The 25789-nt window shown below is 43.0% G+C and overlaps 1 protein-coding gene across 1 annotated transcript in view; it reads right to left on the bottom strand.

Moving 5' to 3' along the window:
* The window catches only part of FAM184B (family with sequence similarity 184 member B), a gene marked incomplete at both ends in the record, with an annotated part of 91759 nt that extends 66487 nt beyond the window's left edge, over window positions 1–25272 (bottom strand). The window contains one exon of the mRNA XM_080930227.1: window positions 25126–25272. Coding sequence (XP_080786353.1) covers window positions 25126–25272 — 147 coding nt within the window. The remainder of the gene's footprint in view (window positions 1–25125) is intronic.
* Window positions 25273–25789: the final 517 nt, after the last annotated feature.

The following is a 25789-nucleotide window of genomic DNA, read 5'->3' as shown; positions in this document are numbered from 1 at the left end:
TATTATATCTGACTTTCCTATTTCTTTCTCCTTCTACTCTGGTGAACTCTGAAATGAGCTGTTCCTTGATGTAATGATTCTTAAACAATTAGAAATTCAGGCACAGGGGCATAGGACAGCACAGTATTAATGGCCCAGGTGTGTGCTGTGTGCTCTTGTCTTGGAAACAATGTAACAACTACACAGTGGTAGTTCCAGATTAATGCTCTACTTGCAAAGAAAATTTGAAGAAGTTATTAGAAAATGAATTAGAGTCAACATTGGGACCCAGGAAAGGAGAAATTTATTGAAGTTATGAAATACGTTTTGAACAACATTTGAGAGTGGTTCCTGGATAAGGAAGTATAGAATGTATAAAATTATATATTAGTAAAACCAAGTCAAAGTACTGGGATTCTTAGGAGAGTCACTGTGTGTAATGTACAGGAACAGAAAGCTAGCAGAACTACTGAGTTAAGGGTTAACTTGATTCTTTCTGGCCACTGCCTGGCAGATTTGCCCATGTTATTTATCATTAGAGCTTCACAGGAAACTGCAAGTGGCTGACTTCGGAGCTCTGAGCCCTGAAGTGTAATAAGTGAAAAGTTTAAGTTTAAATAATGCTAAGTTTGCAATTATTATTATTTTGGCCACAGGATCGGGAATAGGGGAAGCTTGAAACTTTGGGGAACAATTGTAATTTTTAATTCTTTATGAGATGTGGTTATTCTTTTGAATTTGATATGGTAATGATTATATGGTGTCTTTTTTTCTACCTGCTTTTGGAGTATCAATAAAAGACTGGGGCAAAAGAAAGGCTAACTAGCGAGCAAGTTAGTGAACGAGTAGGTGAGAGAGCAAGCAAGCGACTGAGTGTGCGTTCCTGTGTGCGTGAGAGAGAGAGAGAGAGAGAGAGAGAGAGAGAGAGAGAGAGAGAGAGAGAGAGAGAGAGAGAATGGGAAGAGCATGTGGAGAGTGAGTGAAGGGAGAATGTGAGGTGTATATGGAGTGTGTGTGTGAGTGAAAGAGAGTGCCTGTGTGTGTGTGAGATGTGTGTGAGGTGTGTATAAGGTGTGTCTGTGTGAGAAAGAAAGGAACGAACAGAGATGTATGAGTGTGTGAGTTCGAGAAAAGAAAAGCACGAAGAAAAACAGAGTGTGTGCAGGAGAGCAAGAGAAAAAGAGAACAGAAAGAGGAAGAGACAGAGAGAGACACAGAGAAAATAACCTTAAGCCTTAAAAAATTGCCTGTCAGCTTGTACCCAAAAAGTGGTCTGTGTTTATTTAGTACATGCCTTCCAGATTTCCCTGCTTCCGGCTGAGAGCTCTGATTCTGTGTTGAGGCTGGACGCCGGCATAAAGCAAGCACGTTGCTAGGCAGAAATCATTGCCAACAGAAAGAGTAAGTCGGGAAAGGATAATTCAGGGGAGTTGTATTTTTACACAGGGAAGTCAAGGAGAGCTTTGCTGAAACAAAGGAAGGAAACACTTCAGTGAAGTCCTGGCAAAGATGCAAGAGTGAAAATCCATGTGTCTAAAGAATTAGCACGTCTGGAAGAGTTCAAGAGCCAATTCCCACAGAGCGTGGATCAGCCTGGTAGACAGTACGCTGAGGGAAACAAGCCAGTTCCAGAAGGACAAATGGCACATGGTTCCACCCATGCAGAAGCTAGAAGAGTCACACTTGGGGAAAGTAAGAGTGACATGGCAGTTACCCGGGAGCTAGGGCAAGTGGGAAAAAGATGGTAAGTGAGCATAAAGTTTCCGTTAATCAAGAAGGGTTAAGTTCCTAGAGATCTGTGGCAAACATTGTACATAGAGCTAGCAATGTACTGTACACCTAAAATTTTGGTGAGAGGTGTGATCCTGTGCTAAGCGTTCTAACTGTAATAAAGTATCCAGTCACCAAACCCAGACAATATCACAGATGCCAAGAAGTGCAGGCTGACAGGAGCTTGATACAGCTGTCTCCTGAGAGGCTCTGCCAGAGCCTGACAAATACAGATGCGGATGCTCACAGCCAACCACTGGACTGAGAACGAGGTTCCCAATGGAGGAGTTAGAGAAAGAACTGAAGGAGCTGAAGGGGGTTACAACCCTATAAGAACAACAATATCAACCAAACAGACCTCCCTCCCCCCCAGAGCTCCCAGGGACTAAACCACCAACCAAAGGGTACACACGGAGGGACCTATGGCTACAGCTGCATATGTAGCAGAGGATGGCCTTGTTGGGCATCAATAGGAGGAGTGGTCCTTGGTTCTGCGAAGGCTCAATGCCCCAGTTTTGGGAAATGCCAGGGTGGTGAGGTGGGAGGGACTGGGTGGATGGGGGAGCACCCTTATAGAAATAGGGGGGAGGGGGGTGGGATTTGCAGAAACAAGAAAGGGGATAACATTTAAAATGTAAATAAAAAAATATCCAATAAAAAAGTTTCTTAACAAAAATAAGAAAGAAAAAGAGAGAGGGGGAAGGGGAGGGAGACAGAGGGGGAAGGAAGGAGCCAGAGGAAAAAAGGAAGAGGATAGCAGTAAAAACAATAGGCTTCAAGAGTCTTCACACAGTGAAAAAAACTTAAGGTTTTTTTTTTTTTTTGTTGTTGTTGTTGTTGTTTTGTTTTTTAATTTAGTCAGGAAATCTTCAGGTGTAAATAAAATAAATAAGTGTACTGTGTTTCTACTGTGATAAATGACCCAGTCTAGCACTGTAAAATAAGACCTACACATCAGAAGTACAGATACAACATGGTTGAATTCTTTGCTCTGGGCTTTTGTAGACTGAATAAAGTCAAGAAATTGCCTGGCTGGGTTTTTGTCCAGAGAAAATAGAGACAGAAACCCCATTAGCTCCATTCCATTTGTCTGAAAACTGTCATCAGGGGTCTGTCTCAGCTTTTTGTACACGGCTTCACCATTTCCCTCACTGGATTTTCTTCACACTTCAAGTCTGATTTCTCTATCTTTAATATCTACTTTCAGCTTTAATGGCTCATGTGATTAAGTTGGATGACATTATATAATCTGCTTCTCCTCAAATTAGTTTACTATTTTTAAATTGGTAACTTAATTACAACTCCTAAGTCTTCATGGCAACACCAGATCAGAGGAACTGGGGAATTTGGAGGCATCTTAGAAATCTGCCTTCTGTACCAAGTGAAAGGGATATAGTGACCCAGTGTCAGAGGAAGTGCTGGGGGCAGAAGAAGGAGCTGTAAGGAGTGGCTAGTGTCTGTACCTCTCCTTTTACCATTCAGGACTTATTTCTCTTCGCATAGCGAAGACAGTGACTAATAGTTTCTCTAGTTTAGTAAAAAGAAAATGTCTCTTTTCTAGTGTTTAAAGCCTGAATCAAACACAAATTCTGACTGGCCCAACTTAATTCTTGTTTTCATAATTGAAAGAGGAGGTGATTACACAATGCAGTACTACTCAGCTATTAGGAACAATGACTTCATGAAATTCCTACCCAAATGGATGGAACTAGAGACTATCATCCTGAGTGAGCTAACCCAGACACAAAAGAGCACTCATGGTATGCACTCACTGATAAGCTGATACTAACCCAAAAAGCTCTGAATACCCAAGAAACAATTCACAGGCATTATGAAGCTCAAAAAGAAGGAAGGCCAGAATGTGTATGCCTTGGCCCTTCTTCGAAGGGAGAACAAAACACCTAAGGGAGGAAATATAGGGACAAATAGAGGAGCAGGGATTGAAGAAAAGATCATCCAGACACTGCCTCACTTGGGGAGTCACCCCATATGCAGCCACCAAACCCAAGCACTATTGCGGATGCCAAGAAGTGCTTAGTGGCAGGAGCCAGATATGAATGCCTACTAGGAGGCTCTGCCAGAGTCATACAGATACAGCTGAGGATGCTTGCAGCTAACCATCAGACTGAACACAGGGTCCCCAATGAAGGAGCTAGAGAAAGGACTGAAGGAGCTGAAAGGGTCTGCAACCCCTTGGGAAGAACAACATTATTAACCAAACAAACCTTCCAGAGCTCCCAGGGACTAAAATACCAACCAATGAGCACACATGGCTCCAATTGCATATGTAGCAGAGGATAGTATTGTCTGGCATCAGTGGGAGAAGAGGCCTTTGGTCCGGTAAAGGTGTGTTCTTCCAGTGTAGGGGAATGCCAAGGCGCTGAGGCAGAGAGGGTGGTTAAGAGAGGGAGCACCTTCATGGAAACAAGTGGAGGGGGAGGGGGAGAGGAGGGGGATGAAGGAGAGGGGAGTGGGGGGGGAAGGGGATAACATTTGAAATGTAAACACAGAGAATATCCAATAAAACTTAAATATCCAATATTTAAGCTTGGTAAGCTTGGAAAGGGAGTTGTGGAGGCTTCAGTAAGAGAAGCTCCTGCAGGGTTGTTATGTTTGGATACTTGGTCTTCAACTGGAAGAACTGTTTGGAAAACAATAGAAGGTGTGGCCTTGTTGAAGGAAGTGTGTCACTGGAGGTGGCCTTTGAGGTTTCACAAATCCATATCAGACCCAGTCTCATTCATTCTCTTTCTACCTGCAACTTACTAATCAGATGTGATTTCTCGGCTACTGCTCTAGGGTCATGCATGCCTGCTTCTAGGCTCCCCACCATGATGGTCATGGGCTCGCCTTCTGAAACTGTAAGCAAGCCCCCAGTGAAAAGTTTTCTTCTAAAAGTTGCCTTGGTGATGGCGTCTCTTCACAGTTATTGAATCGTAACTAAGACAGAAACTGGTTGCAGGAGTGAACATTGCTATGACAGGCCTGGCCATGCTGTTGTATGAAAGACTTGGGACCTTACACTAGAAAAGTAATTCGAATGCTTTAAGTGAGGCTTAATGGGACATCTTAATAGGAGTTTGGAAGACTGTACTACTGAGAGCAATGTGGACTACGCAGACACAGGGTTTCAGAGGAGAACAGCAGCTGAGACAGGGAGCGTTCTTGTGATGTTTTAGCAAAAGATGCAGCTTCCTTTTGCCCTTGTCCTAAGAATCTGCATGAGGCTACATTGAAGAGTTTTGGAATAATGTTGTTGACAGAGGAAATTTCAACATAGCCCAGTATTGACTGTGCCATGTGGTTATTAGGGGTCACCCTTTCGAAGATCTTCAACCACAAAAACAAACGTTGCTGTTTACATTCTGTCTAAGCTCCACCCCACAGTTAGCTGGCAACAGTCAGGTGTGCCTGACACTATCAAAGGGGATGTTTGCCCCCCTCCTCTCTCTCTAGCTCTCTTACCCTCTTCCCCTTTTGTCCCTTATCTCCCCATTCCCCTCCCCTGCTCTTTCCACGTGCTCATGGCCGGCCTCTACTTCTCTACTCCTCTCTCTCTCTCTCTCTCTCTCTCTCTCTCTCTGCTTTTCTCTGCCCCTACTACCCTCTTAACTCTCCTCCCCAAGTCTTGAGTAACTCTAGTTTATACTATACCATCGTGTCCCTCAGGGGGAAGGGATGCCTCAGATGGGCCCACTAAGGCACCCTCTTCCCTCATACCTGACTACACCTCCATAGAACTTATCCCTCCTCTCTTTATACCCCTTTAAAAGCATATTAGTTGCAAAGACAAATACAAAATGTACAGTCTGAGAAGAAAAAGAACTCGAGTGAATGTAATGATGGAGTCAAGTTCTGCACTCAAGGAGATAAGAAGCTTAGAGAAAAGCCTAATGGTAGATAGAAGAAGTGGAGAGGGGCCCTCAGGGTAAGACCCCACCCATTGGATTCTGCAACTAGTAGAAAACAAAATCTTATGCAACAGAGGAAACCATTAACAAGACAACGTTTATGCAAATATCAGACTTGGAGGGGCCAGGTTCCGGTCCCAGGGCAGCAGATCATCTTCAGCCATATGATTCTGGATGAGAGTCAAGGAGGACATAGGAAAAGGGTTCTGAGGTCTTCCTCTGTGGTTAAGGTACTGATTCTACCCAACAACCAAGCCTAGCAAGGAAAGCTTCGCAGTGTGAAAGAGTGATGCAGTCGATAAAGCTGGAAGAATTGGGAGACTGGAGGAGCCATCTAAGACAGAATCTGTGGTTTGCCCTCTTGGTTTCAGTCTGGTTTTGGTCCAGCATTTCCTCACTGTGTCATTTCCTGAGTTTGGGAATGGTAATGTGTATTCTGTGTGCTGTGTGTTGGAAATATATGCCCTGTTTTTTTTTATTCAGTTTGGTTTTATGAGGGGTCACAGTTAAGAGACTGCCTTGAATCTCAGAAGAAAGTTTGACTTTTAAGTAGGTAATTATGGGTAATGTTTCAAATAATGATATACAGTTCCTTAAGAACTAGAAATTTTACATGTGGTACAAACTATTTTTATTGGTTCAATGGTTCTTATACTTTGGCATGCATGCAGACCCTTGGGAACTCATTGAAAAAGGAAAACTGGATCTTACAGAGCTTCCTGTAAAATCTCTTACAACTTTGCATTTTCATAAAGCTCCCTTGTGACTCTGGTCAAGTCAGTTCAAAGATTAAAACTTGAAGAATTCTTGACCCATCATAAAATGATTTGCATTTCCCCCTTAAGTCTTATAAGACATGGATTAGGGGCCTATCGTGTTCTGTGGAAAGTCAGTGACTGATGGCATGGTAGAGATCAGAGGAGAAAAGGTGCTGTCTTGGATGACAATTCACTGGGCCATGAAGCGTGAGGAGGCATTTGGTTCCCATGTGTTAGTGTGGGGAAGACAATCTCTGCATGCTCAGGTGACAACTGAGGAGCTGCAGGGACGTGGAACTAGTTGGCAATAGTGGGGGTTACTGGAAGCAACATGGTTTATCTCCGTCTCTGCCACAGGATTTAACTTGGAGATGTGACTGTGGATAGGCAATGTCAATCCACAAGTTTAGGGAACAGGTCCTAGATGAAATTTAAGAAAGAGCTAGAAGTAGCAAATGATATTTGGGTTTTTTCCTCCCTGGAATGATATGTGCCAGTATTTGGATGGTCACTTGATGAGACCCCTGTTTGATACTGTGAAATGTGCCCAGTGTGCGCCTGGTTCTCGCTGGCCCTGGTGCTGTCTCTATGGATTCAATGGACTGCAGTGGCTGTGAGATCGGGAGGCAGACGCAGCCTCCTCACTCTCTGCGCTCTGTAACATTTATGTCCTTCACTTTTATGAAATGAAAACTTAAGGGTTCTTTGGAAAGTCGGTTGTGCTGGATGGTGTTTTGCTAAGGCAGTCTCATGAAGGAACTTTGGCTGAGCATGCACAGGTTAGAGGATGTTCTGCCAAAGCACACGATGAGGGCTTCTTCACTAATAACACCCAAGGATTGGTCAGCCACACACTGAGAAGCTGGTCTCCATTTGTCAGGATTCCATAGAGAACAACACGGCAAGAAACTCCCGGTGGTGTGCTGCAGTTTCCTGGAGCTTCCTTGGACTCGGGTTGATTGGCAGAGTGATCTCAGCCGAGGCAAGACATTACACGATGATTGGAAGGGATAAAAAGAAACTGACCGACAGCGAAGAGGCTGAGTTAGGCTTGCTCATAGAGCTAGCTGTGCAAAGTTTGTTGGTCTCAAGTCTTCGCTGATCTTCGTTTCACTGAGAGAGGCACGGCTGAGAGCTTCTCCTGGCATTCCTCCTGGTCCCTCCTGCTGACTTGTGCTGAGGCTGAGCCCTGGCTGTCTCTACTCGGCAGTGCCACCGCTGCTGATTTGTGTTTGTTATCCGGACTCTACTGACCTAGACGGCTGGTGTGTCTGCGGAGTGTTTATGAGCGGGTCGAGCTGCCTGCCGCTTCTGTGAACTGAACTGCCGGTTTCCAGACAACACAGATGAGATTTGCTCCGAAGAACCTTCCTAAACAGCCCACTACCTCCATATCCTTCCTTTCCCCCTATCTCCGGACGATGGGGAGCTAAATGGGAAGCTAAAGAGTTTAGCAGCCATCATTAAAAATAAGGCTCGAAAAAATTAAAGAGTTACTCTTTTAGTTAATAGTTTTTACCTTACCAGGACAACGTGTCTTTCTTCATAAACATCACACTGAAATTTGTTATAAAGTTCCACCATGTACCGCAACAATATCTTATTGTCAGAAACGTTGCTTTCAGTGTTTTCTTATGATTAAGAGGTATTTCAAATAAAGATCTGCATCAAAGTTTTTCTTTTTTCTTTTTCTTGTCTCTTAGGATAGATTCTCAGAAATGAAATTCAAGTGTGAAAGAATTGTGAGCACTCTTAAGAGTCACCGTACACACTGTTAAGTCACTTTTGCAAAGCATTTCTACCATTTATCTGCCACCATTCTAAAGCAGTATGTGTCACGCCATACATATCCTCACTATGGTGGTACATTTTATTCTTTGATCTTCACTGCTGAAAAGAAATGATTAAGTTTTCATGATTCTATTTTAATCCAATTCTCAGATTTGTAGTAACTCACTGGCATCCATACGTAGAAAGTAAGCTAGTGTGTTCGAAAACATTTGTAAACAGTTTTGCTATTTCAGGTGAACATGGTTCATTTTTCCCATCTCCCTCCCTCCCCTTCCTCCCTCTCTCCTTCTCCCTTCCCTTCCTTACCTTTCTCTTCCCTCCCCTTCCGTACCCTTCCTCCCCTCCCTTCCCTTCCCCTTCCCTTTCCTTCCCTCCCTTTCCTTCCCCTCCCTCCCTTCCTCTCCCTTCCCCTCCCCTTCCCTTCCCTTCCCTTTCTCTCCTCTCCCTCCTCCTTTCTTTCACTGGCTCTACCTTCTCTTCCTCCTCTTATTTCCCTTTCTCCCCCCTTTCCTTCTTTTCTATTTTTGAGACAGGGTCTCCATGCATAACCCGGATATTCTTGATGTGATATCCTCCTGCCGCTGCCTTCTGAGAGCTGCTAAAAAGGAATTTCCTTCCATATCCAGCTAATGAGGAGTTTCAACCTCAGCACTGCTGGCACTGGAGAAAGACATCTGTGCTGTTGCACTTTGTAGTTTTGTGCACGGTAGGGATTCGGAAACATCTCTAGACTCCAGTAACTTTCCTAGTTGTGACTACCCAAAAAAAAAAAAAAAAAAAAAAAAAAGAAAGAAAGAAAGAAAGAAAAAGAAAACAAAAGAAAAAAAATCTTTCCATACTACCAAACTACCCAGGAGAAAGTAGTTTCTGAGCGAGGAACACTTTTTTGATGGATACCACACAGCTCTATTAGTTCAGGATGCATTCCAAAGTTAAATTCTTATTCAGTTGCTTAGGTCTGATTCTCTGTGCTCAATGCACCATATTCTCTTGGCCAACATGGCCCTAATTTTGCTAATATGAACTCAGGGGTGAGCATATTCCAAAGATCAATTCCAAAAACATTTTAGACAGAAACAGGAGCTCTTGGTACAGTCATCTGCTCTGTGATCACCAGGCAGAGCGGAAGTTGGATATTTTTAGTCCTGGTGGTGCGGATGGACGAGAGAGCAAGCAGAGGCCGAGTTGCCGTATCTTGAGCAGAGCGCAAGGCATGATGGGAACAGCTTAGGGCCAGGATTCAGGAAAGATTATCATCATGTGACTGACATAGTTAATGGGTGAGTACTAAATAGGGAAGAAAGGTAGATGAGTGGGGGACAGAAGGGCAAAAGTTTGGGTAGACGGAAAATGTAAGGAATCGTTATTTGGTGGTTTGGTAAGTGGTGGGGCAGATTAACGGACAGGCAATGGTTAATCGGTAACAACAATGACTGGTTTTCACTTTGATCCCTGAGAGCCATGTTCTTAACATGAGAAAGAACATCTGAAGGTTTCAGTAGGCTATACTCCTTTTTCAAGGATGGCTGCATTACAGGGACTAACAACCACACGCCAAGACTGGACTGTGAGAGGAGCTTCAGGATACCACAGGCTTACTACACAAAGCGTGTTTGAGGTCCCCTGTTGTCTCTTTGGACACAGGTTTCATTATGTAGCCCTGGAGGTCCTAGAAACTTCTAAGTAAATTAAGTGGCTTTAGACTCGTGGTGTTCCTCCTATTTCTGGCTCCCAAAAAGTTGGGATTACAGGTGTGAATTACAATAGCTTGGGGTTTTGTTTGTTTTTGTTCTTTTTAAAGGACAGAAATAACGTACTGCAAGTCCGATTGTATAAATGAGAGTTGTAGATGAACTCCGAATGAGATATGATGACACTCATAAGCATCCTGTATCATGTACAAAGAAAGGTTTGGCCTGCACTGAATCCAAGCAGTTGCTAAAACTAAACTGACTAAAGCAACTGGAACACAGTATGGCTGATACCAAAGCACCCAGTAGTTTTTTTAAAAAAATATTTTGAGGGAAAAATGGTTTGAGAAAGAGTCTCACTTGGCTAGACTGAAACTCAGTGTAGACCAAGCTGGCTTAGAGTTCACAGAGACCTCGGCCTCCTGAGTTCTGGGGTTAAAGAAATGCCACATCTGGCTCCAGTTTCTTAAATATGAAAAAGAAAGTGTGTGTGTGTGTGTGTGTGTGTGTGTGTGTGTGTGTGTGTGTGTGTGTTGGGACATACATATCCTGATTTAAAAAACAAAACACATGTGTAGTATATAGGTTAAAGCTACAAAATAATGTAAGCTTTCCTCTAAACAGGGTTTCTGAAACAGAGTTCAATGTGAATACTAATTACACATTAGGATTTACTGTGAGATTTTTTTAATATGACAATGGCATGGTAGATATGCTATAAATGCTTAAGATATATGTACATATTTATGTATACACATATATACATATATACCAAAGCATGTGTAGATGAAATAATTTTGAGAATCATATAAAATAATGGGTTTTAGGGAGCAGATATTAATCCGATAAAGCAACATTTACATGCACTGGTCATTTTTGAGGTTGTGCAGTAGGACTTGAAAGATATACTTAATGTTTTTTTTCTGATTCTATCAAACTTTAAATCCCATAGCAAAATGTGATAAAAGCCACAATTGCCTCGTCTAAAAACAAATGACTTGACTGATCAGAATTAAAATTTACCTGCAAGTACTTCTGAAAAATATTATTTTCAGGTATTCAGTCTGTATGTTTGTGTGTGTGTATGTGTGTGTATGTATGTATGTGTGTGTGTGTGTGTGTGTGTGTGTGTGTGAGAGAGAGAGAGAGAGAGAGAGAGAAAGAAAATCAATATAAGTATTCCTTCTCAAATTTATAACTTAACCATGACCTTAAACAATTATTAAAACATCCCACTCCTTCCTTGACATGTGGGCCTGAGTGTCTTATGGGAATCCCCAATCTAATGTGTCAGAAACAGAACTAACATCAAACTCTAAGTGAGCCCTGTGGTATAACTTCAAAGCACCTTCTCAGCCTACTAGTCTCCAGTATAGGGACTGGAGAAAATCATTATCTCTATGTTACTTCCAGTTACTTCTTCTAAGAATAGAGGAACTAAAGCATGCTTCATTTTGCAATTACCAACACACACACACACACACACACACACACACACACACACACACACACCCTGCTTTTAAAATGGTGTCTATTTTTAGAAGCCACAATATTTCATGGTAAATGGCTGCATCTATGCAGACATTACTGAACACACATTGGTGAAAAGATCAGAAACCCACATCCTGCTCTTAGCAAAGTCCAGGCAGTTGTCTGATGTTAATAACATTGTTTAGATAGTTGGCTTCCTCTGGCCCAGTTTTTATATCTCTTTTAGAAATGTGACAGGTACAATTTTTTTCCCAAGGCGAGGCGATTTGACTTCTAGAATCCGTGGAAGCGTCTATTGAAAGCTTCATTGTCATGTTTATTACCTAAGTGAAGGTATTCCACAGTAAAGTTAAAGGAGCAATAGATAAGACTCTTGGAAGCCACTAATCAGAAAGGAGGCCCAAGTGACAGGTGTGTACTGCTCAGGAATCACAAACAGTGTTGTCCTTTCCGTGACACCTCCAGTCAAGTGACACTGCCACAAAACATGGAAACTTACTTGATTACAGTGTCTGTGCATAGGCTGTGGGGCAAAACTCAGTGCAGCCTAGTCCAAGGGAAAAGAACTGATCATTGTAAGGGGTGGAGAAGCATGGACTAGCTTCTTTCTGTCATTTCAGAACTTAGCCCAGGAATAAAGATCTAAAGTTAGGGAACCTAAAATCCATTTGATCTTTTCTCTGAAGTACTGTGGGTCTAACTTCAGCTGAAATATCAGATTCCTAGAGACTCAAAGGAAATGTGACCTGAAACTTCATCAAATGTTGCTGGGGTTGCAGAGGGGACAGTACCATCTATCGGGGGTGACGTTCTGTTCTTACACAATCCCTCCTCGTGCTTCTAGGTCTTGTTTCAGTTAGTGACCAGATCATTTCCTCAGCTACCACATAGCTTCTACAAACACTGACCTTCGGTGGTAACCTTCTAGATTCCACCAGGGAGCACACTGTAGAAACCCAAGATGGCAGATCGTCCTGCCATATTGGTAGCATGTGACTTTGGAAACCATCAGCACCGAACAAGTGGCTGGCACTTGGAATCAGGCTTTCTATGGATCAGTTTTTTACCCCCTGTGGTATAGCCAGTAACTATGCCATTCCTTTTTATCTGCAAAGGGGGTTACAGTTCCAACACTTGTCAGAGGAGGAATTTTAGGAATTTGGTGGGTGGTTTTTACGGTCATCCATGGCAAAGGCTAATATGATTCCATCTTGTCTACACAGCTGGGAATCCTTCTCTTGGATCTTCTTGGGTTCCCTAAACATCTCAATATTTAAAGAGATGCTTACTTTCATAAAAATTCATACACACATTGTTTTCTAAGCCTAGAACACTTGCAGAACAATATGTCCAGTACTACCTTAATCAGTTTTGCAGGTGAAGAAACAAAGTTCTAGAGAAACAGAAATTCCTAACACAGCTCAAATCCAGGTCTCCTGGCATCCAAGGTACCCTGCCTCTCACTAGTCTCTATTTTCCACATAAATAAGCCAGCAAAAAGACATATCTTCTGGACACAGGCTATATCTGTAACATTGTTTGCTGTTTGCTAGTTAGGCATTAAACATTCTTGTAATTGCCAGAGCACACAGACTCCTGAAGGTCTTCTGGGAAAATGTGGGTCTACTTCTCAGGCCCTTCTCTGAAGCTTAGGCTGATTACACAGAAGCTACCACTCTGTTGCATATTTTCTAGGAGCTATTTGATCTCTGCAAGAAATGTCCTTTCTCCAGAGGATGCTGGGACTTGTATTCACCCTGCCATCGATAATTGGAGGCGATGCAAAGTCAATGCCAAGAGTATCTCAGTCCTGATTGGACAGGACCTCACCCTAAGTTATTTGTTCTCACCGGTTGATTTGTATACGCTATGCTTACCACCCAGGGGGAAATTTGTCTCTAGACAGCTTGGCTTATCATAACTGAGAGAGGGTTGTGGGTATTTGTATTAAGGCCAACGCTGCTGAACTTCCTACCATACACAAGATGGTACCTACTATGGTGTTTTCTAGACTGAGGAATTCACATGATAAATTTATTGTAAAAGATCTACTGGGTAAATAAATAAAAAGACAATTAAACACACTATTCCTTGTGACATGATAACTTATAAACTAAATCTAGCCAAGGCATCTTTTCTGAGCACATCAGTCAGTGACAACTGATAAAAATGCCAGGAAACAAGCATCTCCCCAAATTCAACATTTAGACAGTGAGAAGCATTTATTATGCTCATGTAGGTTAGCAAGGGTTGAATGATGCTCTGCTCTCGGTACTATGATTCGGATTGTCTGGACGGCAGCTAAGAGCTAAAGTTGGATGCAGGTATGCTCCCTTACGGCCAGGTAGTAGCAAGGGTGGTCACTCAAAGCATGCTTTCTTCCAGTGAAGGCTGTTTCACAAACTCATTTAAGGACTATATTCATACTCTCTAATGTTTCAGAGACCAAATTAGGTCTTAGAAAGAAGCCTGTCATCAATGGGATGAGGAAGGATCTGTAGGTTGGTGGGGGAGTTAGAGGGTATAAATATTTGATCCCTGAAACAAACATAACTGTGCAGTCTACAAAGTATCTACCTGTTTAAATATTTTATAAGCTCCTTAAATTATCCGTGCTTTTGCTAAGAGTGAAGTTGGGTCATCATGCCTCTATTCCAAATTTGGACAGAGCATCTATTTCTGTCAGTTCCTCTGACTTGGCCATTCACCTTCTGGAAGCCCCCATGATCGCAGTCCATGTACCTGGACAGCTTTCCCCCTACAGACATGTGCATGACTCACTGCTATGTCTTCTACACTTCTGAGATTCTACATTGAAGGCACTTCTGAATCCATTTCCCACCTCTTGTTCTGTTTGTTTCTTATCCTTCTGTCTGTTGGCCTCAGCTACCGAGGTCTCCTCACGTTCTCTGTTTCAGCTTGTCTAAGTGGCAGTGGGGAAAATGGACACTGGGCAGCCCTTTGAAAGCCTAATGAAATAATCTCTACATTAGTTCTTGCTGGCGACAGAACCTCTGAATTTGGCAATGAAAACTGACATTAGGTCCCTCCAAAGAGGTCAGTTATTGGTTAGTTTTGTTTTTATATGGATTGGTTTAGATTACATTTAAGAACACACATGCACACATACACAGAAATACAAACATGAACATAAACACATGTAGAGACAGACAGACATACAGACAGAAGATAGACAGACAGACAGACAGAAAGACAGACACACAGACTATAAGGGAGGGGGAAGGGAGATAGACAGACAGACAGACTATACTTGGTTCTAATTTTTCATTTCATATTTATTTACTTTGCTAGCAGATAATTTGATAGTTTTCCACAGGACAAATGGGCCGTGCTCCCAGTGGCTGAGGACAGGAATAGTGAGTCTGGATGAATGCACTTTGGCAGCACAAAGGAGGAAAGCTTTGCAAGATGAATGTTGGCAGTATTGCTGGCTCTTGCCTGCTGTATTAATTTCTCCCTTAAAAGAAAGCTGGCCTAATTTTTCCAGCCCAGAGCCCTAATGGACTCTTATTCAGAGGCCATCCTTCTACATAAAGAGCTGCATTGTATTTACTGATAAGCCTTCTAATGGAATTTGCTATTTCTGGGTCTCTGGGAACACGTCATTAATGAGCATGCAAGTGCGGGGAATAGCAGATGCTCGGGGGCATGCTTTTCAAGGACAGACTTCCCAGGCAGGAAAATGAACAAAACCTGAAACAGCTTTTCCCCCTCCCTCGGAACTGGCCCGACTTTAACTAAACTCTGATCTAGATAAACTTAGGTTTCAACATTTGAATGTACTTCGCCCCGTCACCTTACTCCTTAGCTAGTGCCCTACTATGTGCCATTATCTACGAATGTTTCTGCCATAAATCCACTGCAACTGCATCTGCAGAATGTAAAACCAGACAGAGACACATATAAACTTAAGAAGACAACATTGTCCAAACTGGTTTGGTCATTATGTGTCCAAAAGCGTAAAGGGAAAAGAAGGAGAAAGATGAGGGACAACGGTGTGAGTTAAACCCTTTAACTGTAAGAAGCTACTTAGCTCTGGGCTCAAACCTGCATGTTGCTAACCAGAGGCTCTCCATTTTACAGAACAGCATATGTATCATTATTTATTACTCCACAAGACAATTCCAAATTGTACCTCTACAGAAGAGCAGCTCACGGAGGCACTGAACCACAAGAAATACTCATGAAGGCAAGGCTCGGCCATCTGTGCATCTCTTGGTGTTAACAGTGAGCCGGCACCCAGGGGAGACTCAGCAACCTTTACAACTGGAACTTTTCTTACATATCTATTCTTTAATTTAGGTCTTACCAGCCCTTCCCTGAGCCCTGACACCAATGGTGGTACTAAAGATGTGTTAAAAACTTCCTCATCTGGCAGGCCAGTTCACACTGTTGAATGAGTTCCCAGGAGCAGTGTGTTAGAAGCTGTTGGTAGTTTAAAAAAGATGCAGGTAAAAATCAAACCCCATCAAACAAAAAGCCATAAAAACAACAACAACAAAGAAACCGTGATCATCTGAAAGAATGGTCAAACTATAGTCTGCAGAGTCACCTTTGGGCTTACTTAAAATGTGAGTTCTCAAACCAATCCTGATGATTCCTAGGGAATTTCATTGTGATGTGAGAAGGAAGAAGCCTTTGGTGATGATAGATGTATAAGTCAGTGGGTTTCCTGTGTCAAAACAACCCATACTTGCTAGTTTAAAATAACAACTTAATTATCTCAGAATTCTGGGAACCAGGAGTCCAAAGTCCACATTTCTTCAGGAATTGCTCCCTTCTGACACTCACAAGGACAATTTATTCATTCTTTCTTCCACTTCCTAGTGGTTCCGTGGTTGGCTGTGAGCATCTGTTTGTGTATTTGTCATGATCTGGCAGAGCCTCTCAGAAGACAGCTGTATCAGGCTCCTGTCAGCATGTGCTTTTTGGCATCAGCAATAGTGTCTGGGTTTGGTGGCTGTATATGGGCTGGAACTCCTGGTGGGAAACTTTTGTTTTTAGAACATTTGTTATACCTTAGAATTTTGGGAAAGACACTGTTCTTGATGATACCAAAGATGCACAAGTAAAACTTTCTACTTCTTGCTTTACTGTTCTATAGCTTTCAAAAAGGCTTTCTGGGGAGACCAAGGTCAATGACTTGCCTGTCATACACTTGCTAGTAATGTTTGCTCTTATTGGGTCTGAAATATGAGAAAGGCATTTGTTTCTCTGATACTTCCAATTTCCCTAGAGCACTTTCCAGGTATTTCTCATTCCCTGGAGCTTACAATCTACTACAAAGCTTCAAAAAGGCCCATAAACAGTTGGAAAGTGAGACAAAAGCCTGGGCTGTGATTATGTCAAAGTATTTTGAAAGTAATGATGTCACTGGGTGTGCTGGTGAATACCTTTAATCCCAGCACTTGGGGAGCAGAGATTTGCAGATCTCTGTGACTTTGAGGCCCATCAGTTATAGTAAGTTTTAAGACATCGAAGGATACATAGAGAGACCCTGTATCAAAAATAAAACAATAGCAGCAACAGAAATGATGCTATTTCCTACCCCTAAGCCTCCTCTGCCACAACAGCCTTCCCACCGACCTTCAACTGTGGGATTACCTATTGTTGTGTTTGAATGGGAATTTGTCTCTGTAACTGTAGAGTCTCTTAGAGATCTGTTTTTGGGTTTAGATTATGGGAAGGGAGTTGTGATACATGTCTTTTTTAAAAGGTGAGCTTTAGCATGAAATGAGGGAGCCCCTAACAAAGCAGCTGCATGCTTGTCAAGTGTGTTGAACTTCATCTTCAGCAGATTCCTGTAGGAATCACTGGTATGTGATGCCAAGACAGGGATACTCCTCTGGTCATGTGTCAAGGTCTCAGACACTTTGGTCTTGAACACACATGATTAGGGTTTGGTGGTCCCAAGCACTATGGACTCCAGGACTTCCCTGCATCACATAAGATATGAGCTGACAATGTCCTCCAATTCTTCATGTCTTGGCCAGCTCATGCCTTTCAAGGCCAGGGGACTGCAATAGACAGTGAGGCATATGTATAGCAATCATGGTTGAGAACAAGAATGTAGCTGAGAAGTCTAGCTTGAAGAGAGCTTTCCTGCTCTTTCGGGGATTCAAAGTGTCTCTAGCATTCCCTTTTCCTTGGGCTTCTTTTGGGAACTCAGCATGGTCTCGCCTGGTCCCGTTCCATTAACTCTGCATGCTCACTGGTGTTTCACCACAGGGTGTGTTGGGAAGGCATCATCCCAACCTTCCACCATCACTGAGAAGGAGCAGCAAATGAAGAAGTTGGAGAAACTGACCATTGAGCTCCAGAAGATGACTTGTGAGATGGGTAACTCCATGGCATCCTGGCCTATTGCATCAACAAGGATTTGATCCTCTGCTACGTATGCAGCTGTAATTCAGCCAACTAGAAAAACATCATAAAATTTCAAGAAGAATTGTTCCTGCCTGAAAGAACTGCAGGGACAAAAATGGAGAAGAGCCTGAGCAAGAGGAGGTCCAGTGACAGGTCCAAATTGGGATCCAGCTCAAGGGGAGGCCCCAAGACCTGACACTATTACTGATGCTATGCTGGGGACCCCTGTGGTTGAATTGTGGAAAAGCTGGAATAAGCTGATGAGGTGACCCTATAGCAAGACCAGCAGTCTTAACTAACCTGGACCTACAGTATCTTTCAGACAGTGACCAGGCAGCATATACCAGCTGATATGAGGCCCCCAACACATACACAGCAGAGAACTGTTGGGTCTGGGTTCAGTCAGAGAAGATGTACCTAACCCTCTGGAAACTTGAGGCCCTAGAAAGTAGGGAAGTCTGGTGGGTGGGGTAGCGGGTAGGAACATCCTCTTGGAGAGAGGGGAGGAGGTATGGGATGAGGAGCTGTTGGAGGATGGACTGGGAGGGGGATACAATCTGGACTGTAAAAAGATCAAATAATAATAAAATATTTTTTTAAATGGTAGGCTTTATAGTGAACAAATCAGGCTCTCAGGAATGTTTGCCATCCAATTGTTTGAAATATCATTCTTTCTCAAGACCCCATTTAATCCCCACTTAAGATAATAGATCTTTTTGGGGTCCAGAATTGCCTGTTTATACCAGTTTCATTTATTATTGTAATTATGCAATTTAATGCCAGATTACATTGATTGTTATTTATGTGAATAGAAAGTTCTTGCTGAAAGCTTCAGATAGACTGAAAAAAAAAAAAAAAAAGACAAATTGCTAACAAAACAACATTCACACATACCAGCCAACCAAAGAAAACCCGTAGAGTATCAAATTAGGTGTTTGAAAGAAGTGAAAAAAAGACTAGCAAATGGGTTCGGATTCATATGTATGTCATGTTCTCAGTCTCCACATGAAAGACACCAATATTGGGAAAACGATGCAGATGCCCTATAAGTGTCTTGGCTTTATGAAGCTGTGATAAAATACCCCTTACAAAAGCAATGTAGAGTAGAAAAGGTCTATTTTGGCTTACATTTCCAGAGGAACACAGGCAGTCAGTCTGGGGAAAGCATGGCACAGGCGGGGAAGGTAGAGGAGGAAATAGGAAGCTGTGCTCACAGCAAATCCACACTCAGGAAGCAGAGAATAAACAAAGTAGACACTGGCTATCAAACTTTAAGACCTGTCTCAAGTGACCCACTTCCTCTAACAAGGCTCTCCTTCCTAAAGGATCCTCAACCTTCCCAAACAGTACCTCAAGTTGGGAAGCAAGTGTCCAAACACATGAGCCTGTGTGTAATAGTTCCCATTCAAACACAGCAATAGGTGACCCCACAGTTGAAGGTCTGTAGGAAGGCTGTTGTGGTAGAGGAGACAGACGGAGGCATAGGAAATAGCCGCTTCAAGTAATTGTGGCAAATAATTTATTATAGATGAATAAATCTCAACCTGGGTGAAAAATGGGATTTTTGCTTCAAAAGGAAGCATTTTTTTTGAGTTTGTTGTAATTATATGCTTTGGTTCACATTAAAGTCACTCTTGCAACAATATGAATGGTGACAGTGGTCACTGAGAATGTCACAGCAGGAGTTGGGGGCCAGAGTTAAAAACATGAACTAGAATGTTGGGGGTAGAAATGGAGATGAAATTAGACTGATTTTTAATTTTTTAGGGGATAAAAGACCTTATATAGACAGCTAAATAGTATCCAGTATGTTGAGTTATATAACTATCACCACATTATACTTAAGAACATTTTTTAACCCTCAAATGAAACCCTTAGGCTGAATAAAGTGGTGCATGCCTTTAATCACAGCACCCAGTAGGTGTGGGGAGGTGATCTCCAAGTTTGACACCAGCCAGGTCTACACAGTGGGTTGTAGGCCAGCTAGGAATACATAGTGCGACTCTGCAAAGGAAGGAAGGAAGGAAGGAAGGAAGGAAGGAAGGAAGGAAGGGAGGGAGGGAAGGAAGGAGGAAGGGAGGGAGGGAGGAAGGGAGCCAAAATCCCTTAGTTTCTCTTCATATCATATTTGAACTGCATTCCTTACCAAGTTATGCATGCCAACAATGTATTTGTATAATTTATTCACCTATTCTTGGTTGAGAAATTTTTAGTTTGTTTCTAATTTTTAACAATATCAGTAAAACCTCTATGAAAAAGCATTCACGGACTAATTTGTATGGAGACAGGTGTTTTCCTTTTCTTGGGCACTCAGCAATGTAACTGTTGGATCATGTAACTTTCTGTCCAACTATTTAGGGAAAAGTTGAACACTTTTTCTAAGTGGCCACATCATTGCATATTCCTACCAGCAATGTAGGAGGGCTTGAGATCCCTCTGGTTGCTGCTGTGTGGAGAAAAAACTGAAGGAAGGCTGTGGGGTGGAGGTGGAGAGGAGGGAGGAGATTAGAATGGTATGTAAAGTTGAAACATCTCCGTGGGGTTCAAGGACACTCAGTTTAGGGAGTGCTTTGTACTGTTTTATGGATATGATTCGAGGACTAGTGAGCTCTCTTTACATCATGTCATTAAATTTTAAGATTCCAACATTGTGGGCTTGTTAAAACAGATCTGTGGTTCTCAAGGGACAAACTGCTTAAACATCTGCCCCCAAACAAGCTCCCACAAGCACAAGAATATTTTTAGAGAAATAGATGGAGTCAAGTCAAGGGATGTAATAAAACTTGCACACCTTTAAGCCAGGCAACCACGGAGCTCATGTGGCAGCCTGTGACAGAAGATGCCTTTGCCAAGGGCATCATTCCTACTGCCTCACCATTCTTGCTGCTTGCCTCCAGTTTACGAGGGTAACAGTTTGCTGCGAGGTTTGCTGGGCAGCTGTGCTCACCCTCTACAGAGCATCCAGAATGGAAGTCAAACAGCTGCCAGGCCTCAGATCTACTGGCATCGGGTTGTAACTTTTTTATGTTGGGAAGCCTCAAATCAACCCACCATGGTTGGATCTCATTTAGGGTCACCACTGTATTTGTTGTGCCCATGTATGTGCATGTTGGCATGCATGTGCATGTGTGTTTAACTGGGAATTGATGTATGGTAGGCAAGCACTCTACCATTGACTTACATGCCCAGGCTTTTTAAATTCTGAGACAAGGCTAAGTGGCCTAGGCAACTCATTATGTAGCTGGACAGGCTTGAACTTGCAATCCCTTGCCTCACCGCATCCTCTCAAGTGGCCGGGATTACAGATATGAGCTATAATATTGAACAAACTGCCAAATGGTTAAAAGCTCTCTAGGTGGGTTTCATGTACATTTGAGATTGTTTACTTACATCCTAGGCTACCAGAAGTATGTTTATTATACATAAAATGAGGACTTTATAATTTTAGGAGATATATAACTATATTTTCTTATGAATCGGTATAGTAAGAGAAATCTTAACAAAATATATGGGAAGAGTTTTTTTCTTAATGCAATGACTATTTTGTCTGTAACTGTCTGTGCCGTGTGTGAGCAGTGTACTCAGAGGCCGGGGAGGGCCACAGAGACCTTACAGATCCCCTGAGACTGGAGTTACCGATGGCTGTGAGCTGTCATGTGAGTGTGGGAATCAACCCAGGTCCTCTGAAGAGCAGATAGCACTCTTAACCACCTCTCCAGCCTACACATAAGGACATTTTTAATGGAATTTAACCAACTTAGTAAGGTTCTATTTTGTGTCTGTTACTTTATCAACTTCTAGAGAAATACACGGATAAGAAAAAGTAATTACCATGTAATAAACACATTAAAAATAAAAAAGGTTTTCAAAGGCTTTTATTTTTAGAGGAAGTAGAAGTTAAAAGATAAATATGATCTAATTTTTAGAGACAAAGAAGAAAAAAAGAGAGAAATGAATGTGTGATCATAAAAGCCAAGGTGTGAAACACACCTAAATGTCCACTAATGGGTGAACGAAGAAACTGTTATCTTACACAACAGAGAACTGTCTACTCCCACAACAGAATAAAATCCTGTCATTTGCTGGATGATATCAGCACAGCTGCAGTAAGCTAGGCACAGAAAGGCAGGTACTGCGTGTTCTTACTTACATGCAGTAGCTAAAATATCGGTTCCATCAAGGCGGAAAGGACAGTAGCGGTTCCCAGAGGCTGAGGAAGGTGACAGACTGGTGGCTGAAGACAGTGGTACAACTGGAGTAGGCGGAATGCCTTCTAACGTCCCAGAGAACCACAGGATATCTATGGTGGGTGACAGATAATTGTGTCTTTCCAAATAGCTAGAAAAGAGTTTGAGTAGTATTACCACAAAGAAACGGCAGTAGCTGATGTGATGAGACCCCAATCTCCTGAGTTCTTGAAACATCTGCATCCCACAAATATGTACAGATTGTATGCATCCGTTAAAAATTTAAAATAAGCATTAGGAGTGGAAGAGTTTTACTTTTCAGTATGTTTCTAAGGGCACATAAAGACTTACACATGGATTTATCATGTTTATAGCTTCCCTGTTTCTGATAGCCACAAAAAGTGGAATCCAAAATTATCAGCTGGTGAACAGATAAATTAAGATAAACCGTTCTTGAGAGAGCTATGTAAGAGACAGATGCATATGGGACATTATGTGATAGGACAGGGATGATCCTCTAAGAAAAAGCTGGAGATAAAGGATTAAGTATCATATGATTTGAAATACCCACAAGAGACAAACCTTATTTGGGCCGGAGTAAGTGGCTTAGTGGCTAAGAGTGTATATTGAACAACCATGAGAACAAGGGTTCAAATCCTCGAACCCACACATCCGGCTCTAACACAGGCTCTGAAATGGGTAGAAATAGAAGGAAAACGGAGCTTTGCTGAGAACACTGGAGCCTCCTAGTTCAGGAAGAGACCTCCCTCCCTCAGGAGCAGGCAAGGAGGGGGTAGAGGAGGATTCTGCTGTTTTCTTCTGGATACCAGCATGTGTACACACACTGTGTGTACATGCTTACTCAGACACAGAAACACTAAAATCATTAAATAAGGAGTTGTTTTGGAAAAGGACAGAAAAGAATAAAAGGTTGCCTAGTGATGGGGGTGTGAATGGGAACTACCCTCAGTTGTGCATGAGAAACGAACTTGTTCTCCAACTAGACTTTATGAATCATCCGACACAACTGTGTTCACTAAAAGCACGTGGAGTTGCATCGACAGGTGGAAAAAGCTCTTTTGTGGGAAAATCAACTTACAAACCTTTAGTAGAAAACACCATAGGTAAGTAGCTCTGCTGAAACATGAAAGACAGTTCTGAGACTGAGTTGAAAGCCTCAAGACCCCAAACTGGTCACAGAATATAAACCGTTTTATTAATCTTACAGAACATAGGAATAGAGACCGAGAAAGCAAAGGGCAAGAATGGCAAAGGAAAACAACAAATTATGATGGGAGAATATTAGTAATCAGATGGATTAGATTCACCTATCAAAGAAAAACTCATGGAAACACTGAATGCCAAATGTAGAAAGTGTGCACCAAACAAATAGGCAGAAGACCATATGTAATAAGGATTAATCATGATTTGTAATGGAGAGTGTATTCTGAGAAATATTACTCATTATGTATCAGGGATGGTGTTTGCCTTCTGTACTGCTGGGTCTTCATGGCTTAGCAAAATAAGTATTCTATAAATATTACTGAATTGAATCACTGCCCAATTACGTTGAAATGATTTATGTGTTTGACATACTACAAAGGAAGGGCTATGTTTTTGTTAGTTTCCATTGCTGAGATAAAACACTATCACCATAAGCAACTTGGAGGAGAAAGGGTTGATTTCATCTTACAACTGATAGTCCACCATCCAAGGGTGTCATCGAAAGAACCTGAAGGCAAAAAACGAAAGCAGAGGCCATGGAGAAGTGCTGTTCACTGGCTTGCCCAGCCTTACAGTATCCATGACCCGCCCAGGAATAGCTCCGCCCACGGTCAGCTAGACACACCAACTGTAATTTTACACCCCAGACTTGCCTACAGGGAAATCTTATCGAGGCATTTTCTCAGTTCATAGTCTCCTTTCCAAAATGATTCTGCTAGCCAAGACAGAACCTGCCTAGGGTTTGTTGCACCAATATTCGGTATATGGAACTGGTGGGATGGCTCAGTGGTTAAGAAAGAGTATTTGCTGCTGTTACAGAGGACCTGGTCAGACATCGTGGCACAAGTCAAGACTTCCAAGGGATGACTGTCTGGAGACAAGGCTCATGGGCAAAGACTGTGAAGACATTGATGGGAGGTCAAGAGAAGAAAGCCAGTGCGGTTCTGTTTCAAGCCTGCATTGCATTCCTATGCATCCTCTAGAAAAGCAAGTATGGAAAGGACGAGGAAGATGCTTAAGAAAGAAAGCAGAGCGCACCCTTCATCATGCTCTGGGACAAAAGCTGGAGCTAGTCTTTACTAGTAGGCATTGCCTTAGGAGTTTGAGGCCAAAAGGCAAACACCAAGTAAACAATAAATTTAAACCCCTCAAACCCTACAGGAACGACATCTCTACAGCTAAGTGGAGGGAATCTGTGAGGAGTTGCTTCTAATTGGGAAATTGCCAGGGATTAGCAACCTGCATTGACAACATCTCAGATACACATTCTGGATATATCCAACCAAGATCCTGAGGTGAAGTAGGGATGTGGGCTGGCTGACCTCCCAAGGTCTTTCCCATTGCCACAATCATATACTGGATCCTACCCTTTCCCATTTATGATACTACACATGCCCGTCCGCAGTTTGATAGTAAGTCCCCTGGGCTGCCTTCCAGCTTTAGTAAGATGCCACTCAGCAAATGACTCAAATATTTGTTGAATGAAGGACTACACGAATCGTGTTTAAATAGGTCTCACATGATCTCCCCAGCTGTAGGGAATAAAATCACAACATTCCAGGCACGATGATGGTTTGAAGGTTTTAGAACAGAGCGCGCGCGCGCGCGCGCGCGCGCACACACACACACACACACACACACACACACACACACACACACACACACACACACACACACGAACCCCCAAGGCTATTGGGAAAGCACAGTCCACCTGCTCAGCAAGCAGGCTGCTGCAGGAGTTTTCCTTGGCAAAGAATTCTGTCTGCTGCTTCCAAAAACAGTCTCCGGAAGGTCACTTCACCCAGATATAGGACAGCTTCCCTTTGGTCTTGGAGACAAAGTTTGTCGGGATTCGGTGCGGGTCTCCCCCGGGGTGCCGTCCCTACTCTGGGTGCCTGTGGTGCACAGCTGGTCTGCCCGCAGCACCCCGCCTTACCTTGGTGAGCTGAGCGATTTTCTTGCACATTTTCACGTGCATCTCGGGATCACAGTCCATTCTGCAGCCCGAGCCACCGCGGGCGTCGGCTTTAGAGCTGGCGCAGGTTCCAGGCGGGTGAATTTTGCTGTTGAGGGCAGATGCCATCGCTTTAAGGAGCCTTACACTGAAATGCTCTGACTCCCGCTCTCCCTGCTGGCCGAGCACGGGCGTGAGAGCTTTCTCCAGAGAGGTGGCACTGCAGTCCTGCCCAGCACAGCCGCGTGGCTCTTTCCGGAGGTGTCTCCTTCCAGAGCTCACTCGCGCACCACCTTCCTCTGCTCGTGCTCGTTCGCGGGCTAGCTGCCTCACGGGCACCCGCACCCTGCAGCGTGGCGCTGGCGCCTTGCTCGTGTAGCATCTATGGATGCTTCCGAGACGGTGTGGGCTACACCTGCAAGAGGACGGCTTCTGAGGAGTGTTGGGGACGAGGGGTTGCCCTGGACGCGTTTATTCCCCATTGGGCAACTGGGTGGCATGGAGCTTCTAACTCCACTGTGAGCGATCCAGCCCAAGGTGGATAGTTCAGGGCGAGAGGAAGAAATGCTAGCAGACTGGCAAATGAGAGTGAAAATAATTAGAAAATCCTGTGGCAGTAGATGGGACAAGTGAGGTGAGGCACCAG

Source organism: Micromys minutus, assembly GCF_963924665.1.
Source record: "Micromys minutus genome assembly, chromosome: 1".
Lineage (NCBI taxonomy): Eukaryota > Metazoa > Chordata > Mammalia > Rodentia > Muridae > Micromys > Micromys minutus.
Note: the sequence above shows the minus strand (reverse complement) of the source record. Positions and strands in the feature narration are given on the sequence as shown.